This window comes from Mercenaria mercenaria, chromosome 1 (assembly GCF_021730395.1).
Source record: "Mercenaria mercenaria strain notata chromosome 1, MADL_Memer_1, whole genome shotgun sequence".
NCBI lineage: Eukaryota > Metazoa > Mollusca > Bivalvia > Venerida > Veneridae > Mercenaria > Mercenaria mercenaria.
This window is the reverse complement of record NC_069361.1, coordinates 45,127,470-45,139,750: the sequence shown is the minus strand read 5'-3', so window position 1 is coordinate 45,139,750 and position 12,281 is coordinate 45,127,470. Positions and strand designations below refer to the sequence as shown.

The 12,281-nt window shown below is 33.5% G+C and overlaps 1 protein-coding gene across 1 annotated transcript in view; it reads left to right on the top strand.

The window, feature by feature from the left end:
• LOC123523054 (uncharacterized) overlaps positions 1-11,156 on the top strand; it is a 36,379-nt gene extending 25,223 nt beyond the window's left edge. Inside the window, 6 exon segments of the mRNA XM_053543986.1 lie at positions 6,662-6,692; positions 7,167-7,310; positions 8,940-9,034; positions 9,525-9,672; positions 9,952-9,999; positions 10,575-11,156. Coding sequence (XP_053399961.1) covers positions 6,662-6,692; positions 7,167-7,310; positions 8,940-9,034; positions 9,525-9,672; positions 9,952-9,983 — 450 coding nt within the window. The 3' untranslated portion in view covers positions 9,984-9,999; positions 10,575-11,156.
• Positions 11,157-12,281: the final 1,125 nt, after the last annotated feature.

Sequence of the window (12,281 nt, the reverse complement as noted above, 5' to 3'; positions counted from 1 at the left end):
AAGCTCTATCGTTCTGGAGCAAGAAAACATAACTTTTGACGTCATAGAGAAAGATCCTGCGTAATACTTTGCTCCATGTCCTCTGTTTGAATGTAACAGTAACGATTAAAGTACTCTATCTCCAGGACTTAAAGCACTGTAATGTTTAAAATTATTCTGACCAATCATACACATAAACTAACATCATGTGATCATCATTAGACTTTGTAAAGGAGTGCTCTATCTCCATTTAACTTAATCCAGAATTGCTCTAACTCCATTTTAACCAATAGAATGCACAGTTACATGCATGTGATCACAACAAAATATGGCGGATAGGCATAGTTGTGGCATGTTTGAAATATACTTAGAATGTTAATCTACACGACATGCATAGGTGAGATTGCTTATACAGGTTATTGTATCATTTTATTACTTATACAAACACATAGCATTGTCAATTAAGCTATAGGCAAGAAAATACATGCAAGATTTGCAACAGACTTGTATTGATGTGTTTTTCGGATAGAAACTATTTTCGTCATTCTGAAGCTGTATCTTAAGAAATACCACTGAATATAACAACGGTATTCGCAAACATGTTTCCGAGAAGCAAATATGTGATAGTAAATTATTGTCTATTAAGAGCAGTAGAAATAAAACCAAAAACAGAACATATTTTACTTTACAAAGTTACAGTAAGGCGCCAACTAATTTTCTTGTTGATCACTTTTTTTAGCTATGCAAATTTTGCTGAATGCAGTATTCGTTAGACAACAAGAACTGGCAGTACAATATCCCTACTTCCAGACGCAAAAATCCTATCGTTAAACTTGCAACCCTTGACAACAGAGAAAATTGAAAATTAAATACTTAAAAAACAAGGACAAATATCAAACAAATAATGCAATGCTGAAATTCAAGTCACTAAATGAAAGTACGTACATGAAGAAACTGTGAGGACTATAAATAACGATTGTGTTTGTGAGAGAGAATAGATATATATGTTTCTTAGAATTTTAAGTAGTCAATACTTATTACAAATGGTTGGTGTGAATCAAAATCAATGCCACAAAACTATTAGAGTATCACATGATGTAACTACACCGAATATGAAACATGTGTGCTGTGACTGCAAATGTTTAGTTGCAAAACAAATGCTATGAATTATTGTTATGATACTCAGTATTACAATGAAATGTATGCCACCAGATTTGAGAACGACATGCAGAAACTAAATGGAATATATACAATAACATTAGTATGAAAGGTATGACCGGGACATATTATTTGCGATGTAATATCTTTGAGCCTTAATTTAATTGTCAGAATTATGTGAAAAGTTAACAAGAGGCCTAAATGGGCCTAAGTCCTTCAACTGAAGAAAGCCTTAACCATCTGACTTTGTTTCTAACTAGGTTTGGTGAAAATCCTTTAACCTGTTCATTATTTTTTTTATTATCATTTTGCTGTCACGCACCAAAGCACATAACAATCGAAAGAAATCATCTAAAGTTATTTCTTTTTTAACTCTAGTGGCTTCTAAAAGGGCCAAAGTGTCCCTATTTGAATAGATTTGATATAAGTCATAACATCGTAAAGGACCTTATAATGATGCTCCGGACAAGGTTTTATGAAGACCCATCCAGTAGTTAGAGAGGAATTTAGTAAAAGGTATCTCTATTTTGCAACTCTAGCAGCCCCTAAAAGAGGCCACACTAATTGAATAAATTAGTTAAAGGACCTAATAAAAGTTTGATGAAGATCCATCAAGCGGTTGAGAAGTAGTCATTTAAAGGCATTTGTAGTTTTAGGTCTAGTGGCCCCTTAGAGGGCCATGCGCTCCCCCACCCCAACCCACAATTAAAAAAATGGAGGGGGCAATATAATGATGCTACGGACCGAGAATGATGACAGTCAATTGAGTGGTTCATTAGAAGTAGTCATTAAAGGTATTTTTGATTTTAGCCCTAGAATGAGCAAACAGTCTCCGTTTGAATAAAATTGAGAGAGAGCCCTCTAATGATGCCACCGGCCAGATCCGTCCAGCGATTCATGACCAGAAAGTATTTCTATTTGTAGCTCTAGTTGCCCCTAAGAGGGGCAAAGTGCCCTTAATCAAACAAATTTGAGAAAGGACCTTATACTGGTCTCTAGACCAAGTTTGGTGAATATCCATCAAATGGTTCATGAGTAGTCGTTTAAAGGTATTTCTATTTTGAACTCTAACAACCCCTGAAAGGGACCAAGTGCCCCTAACAGAACAATTTTGGTGAAGATTCTTATAATGATGCTACAAATCAAGTTTGAAGAAGATCCATTGAGTTGTTCATGAGATAAAATCATTTAAGGGAATTTCAAATTTTAGCTCTGTTAACCCCTTGTTGTTGTTTAACACAATACTACGATATGGTTTACGAATACCCATCTGCAAATAAGTAGGACCAATGTGCCTAGTTTAATAGCAAATTATGTCTATAGCGTAGCAGTTCAGTTAACCCTGAACAATATAAGGACAGCATGGTAAAACCATTGGCAAATGAGTCCAAATCTTCTGACTTTGAACACCTGCCCCTCACCACTGTTTGAAACCTCGCTTTTTCAATTGAGGAAGCCATCCAGTTGACACGAAGAAAGTCATATACCCAGGTATCCGCGCGTGCAAAAAATAATGCACCTAGAGTCCTCCTCCTCAAAGAAAATCTTGAAAGTTGCAATATGGCCTATAATATTGTGTCAGTTTGATGATACTAAAACCAAATCCAATCCTCCTTTAATTTCAAAATGAGTACAGTGACTGTCATTACTGTTTAAGAGCTCTCGCACTATTTTCAATATACAATTGTAATAAATATTATCTTGCTCTATGTCCAATTTTGTAAATTCACAGTGCTCTATCTCCCGATAGAGCAATACACCTTTAACAATTTTTTCTATTTTTGTCAAATTTGCTCTATCTCCAAAGTGAAAAATGTATAAATGCAGAAAAGTAAAAACGAAATGTATTTAAAAGCATTTACAGTCTGAAAGAACTAAGCGCAAGGAACAAGTAGATATATTTATCATCATTTTCGCCCAGAAATAAAGAAACTAGACGAGAGTTAAACTTTGGAAGCGATTTTCGCCTCGTTTAAAAAATGGTAGATAGAGCATCGTTCCACTCACGCGACGACGTGTGGAGATGAGAACCAACATATTCAAGAGGTGATCAACATGCAACGGTGATACCTATGTCTTTGCTGACCATTTAACGACAGAAACCAAAATCGTCAATGTTGCATTTGATTACATATGGACCTTTCCAATGGGGAGACAGCTTCCTACTACAATTGGATGCCGTGTTATGTCATGAACCAAGCAAAGTCTTCAGGTTTAAATCACGCTTCTATGCCAGGATATCGTAATTGCGTTATGGTATGTTACAGCATGCTTATGTTCATGACGTTTGGTTACATAAGTCTACGTGGACACGTGGTATGAGCGGCTGTGTTCTTTGTAAGTGGCTTTTCTGTTGGACTTTCGTCCTTGTTATTGATATCCTCAGGAATGATGGCAGGAGACCAGTGCAGGCTTGTAAGAGTAGAACGATATCATGAAAACACCATTTTGTTTGGTGTTTTACCAGTTACAAGCTTTTGGGCTACTGGTAGGCCATCATGACATGCTGGAGGTATTGATCCCATAACCACTTCTTCCTTTTCAGCGCAGTGCATGATCAGTATTGCAGCTGATTAAATCACTCCGCGTTACCGTTGTCAAATGTGCACGCTTATTTGCATATAGTCGTCAGTGGCTGATGTGTGAAAAGAGATCACAGGAATATGATGACACATCGAGAACCTCTCATAAACAAGACTCACTCAAACCGAATCTGTTATTTATTAACCTGGACGCATTCTGTGCGACCCAAGTATCTTACAGTACATTTTACTGATTGTGTCTGTTCATGCTGTGCTCCACTAACACTGAATACATGAGAACCACTTCAGTCACAGGTGAAGGACGATTGAGTCCAGATATACTCTTTAAAAGCACACGTACTACCAGTGGATCGAGCACCACCCCTCAACCGATCAATTATTCAAATAATTTTTCATTATGTGGATCTGTTATTTCTGAAATTATACCGGTAGTGTCATACATTACATTTTTTTTCTTATTTCTGTATTACAGGGAATTTCGCATTTAAATGTAATCGAAAACATTGTCTTTCCTCGTCTGTTAGCTTAAAGTAGGCTTATGTTACATATAGATTGTATTAACTATCACAAAAGTAATCTTTTAAGGGCCATGTGGTGGCCGTAAACTGTCTTCTCGTACTTGGATAAAATGTTGTAATATTTTTTTATCCTTTGGAGTTAATTCAATCGCTCAATATCTTTCCAACAGAATTCCGCTTAAGCCGGTTCGAAGTTGCGTGAGGAATATTACACTTGACCTTGCACGAACATTTTGCTTGGTTGCATTCCATCATTCCAAAGGACATTCCGTAGGTTTTATTAGGAAATCTGCACGTCATTTATGAATGAAAAATAATTTGATACATTTTCATTATCAATGGGTCCTACAGATCATTATGCAAAACGTTTTATATTTCATAATATTGCCACACATAATGCTAATAAACTAAACATCTGGGTTTTGAATTTACTTCGTAAAACCTGAATACGTTTGTACTGATTATTTTATATCTATCCGTTTTAAACAATTAAGTACGCTTTATGTTTAAACATTTCTTTTAAACAATTGCGATACACTTGTGTATCTTGAAGCTTTAACTTTAGACAATTGTAACGTAAATTAAACCATGGTTCGTTAGATTTCTTGTTTGCAGGCAGATTTGATTTGAATGTTATCTTGTCTATAGGTATTTGGAACTCCGTGATTTATAATGATGAAGGTCAAAATGATTGCCAATCTGTTTACAAAGTGTAAACCTAAACACAAACCTTTTGAAATATCATATAAATTATTTATAAAGATAAATATGTGAGATAAAAACAAGCAAAACTAGTTAACCGACTGGCATAATTTAATAATTAGGAAAATGTGTGGAAATTTATTTTAAAACGGAGTATTTTTTCTATGGAAAACCAGGATTTTATTTTATTTTCTGCAGTATCATGGATAATTAAAATACAAGAATGGTAAGTATTACATGCATATATATGCCTTAAAGTGTATTAGAAATGAATGCTACCGGTCAGATACATGTTAATTTGATTCTTTTAGTAAGATAAAAAGTGTTAACATTTAAATCGCATTAAATTAGTAACATACATGTTAATTTGATTCTTTTAGTAAGATGAAGTGTTAACATTTAAATTGCATTACCAACATGTTAATTTGATTCTTTTAATAAGGTAAAGTGTTAACACTTAAATTGCATTAAAACGACTGTATAATATAATTGAATATAGTGTAAATATGTAGTTGTCGAATGTACAGTTGCCCTTAATTTAGGAACTAATCTGAATACAAAATTTATATAGCGGAATCATGTGTAAGATTGTCGCAATAACGGAGTAAAAATATCAATTATCCTGGTTCGTGTATTGCACATGTACGTAGAATTATAAAGCGCATCATCTAGCATCAGGTGTAACGAAAACTGATTAGTATCTGGATGCTGATTCAGCAACGAGGTCAGGCAGAGTCGTGTAAGATGGTAATTTAATGTTTCAGTTACTCATTGGTTACTATTGATATAATAAATTCATTGCTTGTTTTTATGGGATAAGATATGTAAGAAAATCCCTTGGAAGCATAGAATTCAACCTAGCAGAACAATATCAGTTCTATTTAATTGAAAATTCACAATGTAATGTGCAACACCCCTCATCCCATCCTAGCACGGAATCGGATTTCTACAACACTAAAACCGAATGGATTGCCTGATTCCAAAGGACCAGAAAATATAACAAAATGTGTGATTTGCAGTAAAAAGAAACCAGACTCGGTCAGTTTACTAAGTGCTACATCTGGTCTTATCTTTCTGGAAAAGTTTCTATCGTCCTGATAAACTCATTATCTGCACCATTTGTTGTTTTACTCTTAAACGAATTGAAATACACGTCAGAATTGCTATAGATATGTACATATCACTTCTTTTAAGAAAATGCTATTTTCATAATGCTTGGATTGGATTTTGCCTCTTGTTGCCAAGTCGTAAAAGCTACTGTATTAAATTCAACAGTTTTTTTCTTAATTTTTTTGTTAGATTTTCAGTCACATTTACGTAAAGTGAACTTAGGTGAACTCTTCTTAGGTGATATTTCAATATTTTGCGCATTCACAAATAACTATTGTATAGAATTAATTGTAACAAACTTTGGGATCATTGAGTTCAGCATAAACCGATCCTAAGGTTGAGGCGAAAGAGGTGTAGCACGTTCCAATGTCTTTCATGAGAAGACTTCGTCAAACCATGTCTGCTACTTTTTTACTTGGTTTCATGTTATGCTTCCAAAGGATCTTCTTAAAAATTATGTTTTCCTCCCGGAATGATATAGTAATAAGCTACATATAATATAAATATTCTAAGTGGCCTAACAGCGTACCTTACACCTGAAAGCTTACATTTTTCCAATATCTATATCATTACAGAGGTCTACCGGAAATCTGTTTTTAATTAATTTGTGGTAACTGCTTTCTTGATAAGAAATATTTGAATTTATTGCAGGCTGAGTCACTGAGCGAGGAACAAATACACGGTAAATAAGTATTTTTTTCACCTGTAAATTTGTAGACTGGTGTTAAATAAAAGTTCCCCAAAACAATTATCTACTAGATTTTATATCTAACCTATATCTTTATTAAAGAAGGCAAGTTTTATAATTCACAAGCTATAAACCGAATATAAAAATACGTAAACATTATTTCTGTTTTTACCATATACGTTGGTAAATCATTATCTTTAAGCTATATTTCCGTTTACTGGAAACATCTTCGAATGCCCTTTCACGATAAAAGTCAAGTTAGTTAATGGAAAATGTCGAGCGTTTGCCTTTACAATTTCTTTTTGTCATTTATGGTGACTAAAGCGAGATTCGAAACCACTACTATAGACTCCGAAGTACTGCCCAACTTTTTCCCCATTTCTTCCTTAAATGGCAAATGACTAACAAAATTAGATCGTACGATTGCCTACAAAGAGTTATATTTCATTTTATCGTTTATACCCACAGAATTTCGAGAGGCATTCAGTTTGTTTGACAAGGATGGTGATGGAACTATCACAACCAAGGAACTTGGTGTGGTCATGAGGTCTTTAGGACAGAAACCAACAGAAAATGAGCTCAAGGACATGATAAACGAGGTTGACTTAGACGGTACTGAACTGAACTTATTTTTACTATAATATAATTCCGCTTCAGCAAGTGCTGAAGGAGGGGGCGTCAGAGGTGTTGCACATTTCATTACCACTGATGAACAGACACAGTCAACCAAGTCTGGGAACAGATTTGTTCGCAGGGAGGAAGTTGTTCTTTCTCGTTGTCGAATAGGTCATGCCCGTTTGACTCATTCTTATCTTTTGAATAAAGAAGATCAACCCGAATGTGTACCATGTCAAACACCGCTAATTGTTAAACATGTTTTAATCGACTGTGTGGACTTTGCTCCACAACGCAGTGCATACTATGACGTTCAATCTTTGAAAGAATTATTTGAAAAAGTTTTAGTCGGAAATATTTTATCGTTTTTAAAGCAGATAGGAATTTATCAAAAAATCTGAACATTTCATATTTTTATTCACATCTTTTGCAGCTGATATTTAAACACATACGTATATACATTTTTACATAAATGATTTTAGATATGCTTTACATAAGGGATTTTAGATATGCTTTACATTTTTACATAAATGATTTTAGGTATACTTTTACAATTGGCGTTTTCAATATAACTTCTTCTCGGCGATATATGACCATTTTGTGTCGATTCGCCGTAGAACCCAACACACTCACTCACTGCTGTTGTGTTGCGTTCTATGTTTCCAAGATCTTTTCATGAAAGCCCGGCACTGATTGTCATATAGGATTCAACCAACTCAAAGACTTACTATGTCTTACGTTTCAGCTTTAAAGGGCAATAGTGTAATTTAGTCGGCTAAACGGGTTATTTGGTGCATATTTTTTTCTTGCTGTGTAACGGAAATACCACGTTTAACTCATTATCAATTTTTGACAAAGGCTTGATTTTTCAGCTAGACCTAAGTCTTACTGTTTTTTATGCAGTATATCCTGATTACGTCAGAGAATTTCGATATTTGTCTTCAACGTCATTTTTATGCCCTTTATTATCTTTTACCGTGGGTTATATCCCAAATCGATGTTAGAAAAAAACTATAAGGAATCTTAATCCCTGATTGGACTGCAGGGAATGAGAAACCGTTTCTTATCCGCGCTCTCCTGAGGTTTGGGAATACTGTTTGATACAAGCAGCCATGCAAGATAATTTTATCTTTGCAAAAGTGTGAAAAGTATTATAAATTATTAAATTGTGCATGTAGTAAGCAATCGGTTTCTCATTTTGCCGCCGTCTCTCGGGTTAGGAAACCCCTGCCATATACATAAAAGAGCCTTATAATCTTAATGGTACAAAAAACTCGGTAGGATATTGTATTTCCACTTCTGATACATTTAGATAACTAACAATTGTTACACAGCATGATTTCATTCTCAGCTATCATGTCGATATAAGTGTTCTTAGAAGATGACGTGAAAGTGCTCACAATGTTAACGCATGAAAGCTGCTGCAACAGGAGTGTTTGAATGATGATATTTTATTAGGTTGGTTGAATACAATGCGTAAATGTTTCTAGAAATTTTCCTGTTTTACGATGCTCATTATACTTGAAACAGCTGTATACATTCATATGAATTCGTGAAGTGTTTTACAAAATCGAAGGAAGTAAAAACGATCTGCAGTGTGTAATCATGTATGTATTATTTATTCAGGAAACGGGACGATAGACTTTAAAGAATTCCTGACAATGATGGCGAATAAAATGAAAGAGGGAGACCAGGACGAAGAGTTGAGGGAGGCTTTTAGGGTAGTAGTTAAAACTGTTAATTAATTTTATACATATAAAATTAATATCCATCTGCAGTTTTAAGACTATTGAAAGACGTTCATAAGAAAAGTTGTCTTTGGCAACCTAAGACAAGAAATGTGAAATGCAGATCTTCTATTTGGAGTCGCATGTTGCGGCTGCAGTAAATGGTCTTTTTGATATGATAGTTCTCGCAGAAAAGCATTTTGATTTTAAGCAAAAGCAATTAATTAAACTTTAAACATTAATTTCCATTTTATATCATTTACATGCAAATAAATATCTAAAGTATATATAAAAGTTGAAGTTCACAGTAACAAAATTAATTATGTTTATACCAGGAACATATATATATATATATGTAGCAAAATGATAAAGAGTTATGAGAAACTTCAGAAATGAATACACAAATTTGCAACATATCCAAATGGTACTTTTTCTGAATAAAGCCCATTACGATACAGTTAAAATACATTTAAAACTACAACAGGTGTTCGATAAGGATGGTAATGGGTCTATTAGTGCAGCAGAACTGAAGTTTGTAATGGCAAATCTTGGAGAAAATTTAACGGATGAAGAAGTCGATGAAATGATTAAAGAAGCTGATTTGGATGGGGATGGTCAAGTAAACTTTGAAGGTGATTAATTAAATCTGACCTCAGAATGGTATTAATGCTATATAATAACTATGGAGTGGATATATAAAGAAAATCTTCATAACTTAAAAGATGGTGTTAATCGTGAAAGAATTAACTAAAATAACACTTTATAAATGCTTTAATTGTGGATAGATTTGGGAACTTGATATATGTAAAAACAACACACTGTGTTATTATTGTTTATTGGATAAATTTTGAGTCCTAAAACAATATTTTTAAGATTGTTATAGCTCTAACATAACTTTAATAACATTTCAGAATTTGTGTATATGATGCAGTCTAATAAATAGCAGAGAGTTAACTAAGGTGAGTAGAAACAAATATGAATAGCTACATTCAAAGTCAAATCATATGATCGTGCCAATGTGTACAGGACGGATATGTATTTATAGCGAAAAACAAAAAGACACATTCCACAAAACAACACAATAAACATATCCTAGTACTAGTCATTTTTAGAAGGAGCTATTTATTGCCAGAGTAACACTAGAAACCCTTCATATAACATTCAAGTAAGAATGCATTGTATGTACACTTTGGCCACCAAGTCCAGAGACAAAGCATGCCATCTGTTGTAACTTGTAATAATATTACCACATTCCATACACCACAGGTTTCTCCACGTATTATCCTACAACATATAGCGGGCATTTCGGCAAATGGGTAATATGCACACTGAACAATTGATTATCTTCCATTGTACATCCCTCATATTTTCTCTGTTTTCTTTTCATCTCCGAGGCACTCGGTGTATTTTATGTTTTTGTCAATGTTATAGAAAAAATTGCAATAAATCCAAAAGTCTATTTCCGGTTTGCTGTGTGCAAACGTTTTATAAAAGGAATCACACTCGTAATTCATATTTCTTGTTCTACTTGCAGATATTAAAAAAGAATTACATATTCCAGTCATGAAGGTTACATGCTGTGTACAGTGTTTAGTCCAGCTCATTGCCAACAGCTGACATATTATTCATGGTGAGAAACCACGCAAGGATTTCTGGACCAACTTCATTTGCATTATCACTTGTACTTATCTATGTGAGATTTAATTGCATATTTTACGGCGTATGAAAATGTTTATAAATTGATATATGAAATGTATGTTCGAAGTGTCTTGTATAACTTGGGATCTCGTTGAATTGATGTGATAAAAAATATTTGTATTATAGCTTGTCTGTTAGATACTGAGATCTTTTATACCAAGTACAATGTTTTTAAATTGTATATAACTTTGTGTGTGTTTGATATTACTTGACCCTGTATTTGATCAGATTCTAAATAAAATGACAATTACCGCAATGCTAGGCAATGTTTAAGAATGAACGTTTTTGTTCCTGCAATGTAAGGAGTGGGTTAAGACTATTCATGTTATTCTTATATACATTTTCGCAAGATAGATATTAAAATTTATCAAGGTGTGAAATGTTTCTTTTTGTTATAAAATAAATGTTTCGGAACGTACTTAACAATTTGTGTGTTGTAAACAAAAGTGCTATTTTTTTTTCCAAATATAATATTGTCGTTTTAAAAATGATCAGACATACCTATTCTGGATATAAACATTCTAGTTGTATCATAGATATCAGCGCCTATTCACAGATACTGTTCTCATGTAGTAAGTCTTCCAATCACAAAAATAATTATATCTGAACCAGCGAATCACTCCCTAAGTCTCAAAATCTAGTCCGTAATTATACTGCGACGTATTGCCCTGATCTTTTTATAAGGACATTGTGATTAAAATCATTCGTCTCAATCATTGTATAATTATTGGGAGTTGGTCATTATGCTGAATATTACTTCTTTATGGTACAGAATGCCTAGAACACTGTTGGTTAATTCCTTCCGTTCCTGGTAACTGTTACGCGTAGTAAGCCAACAAACAAAAAACATCTGAACCACTATCCTGATTCTAAAATAATTATACATTGAAATATACATATGCCCTATGATATGTTTATAGTCACAGATGACTAATGGACCCGTTATAGGTATAAGGGAAGTTCTGGCAAATGTGTCAATGTTAGCGAGTACTGTCGGGCTACTTGTATTTTTATTTCTACTGCTCGAATCTTATCCAAAACTCGCAAACGCGATGATCACGATAGAACTGCGACTAAAATATTGATATCGGTAGAAAGACATCAAAGTGTACTATTGTAGCGGAGCTATCGGCCGAATGGATTTCATCGATTCAATATGTGTAGTTTTATAATTTTTTGAAAACTTTGGGGAATAAATAATTCAATATATCAAGATTTTTAAGAAATTAATTGTTTGTATTAGAATTAAGCCAACTATTCAAAGAAAATTTTTGACTTATTATCAAAATTTTATAAGTTAGGAAGATGTGTTTAATACCAGATGAACAGTTTTTGTTTAGAAAATTTTAGCCATGAAATATCGTATTATTTATACACATGTAAAATAAACTATCTTTAACATCTTACTTGACAATTTTCAAAAGTGATATGATGATACAGAACTTTAAGTTGTCATAAATGTAGTAATATGCTTCTGAAAAAAATTTTATTATATAAAAATCAAATAACCAATAATAACATATTTATAACGCTTTTGTTTCTA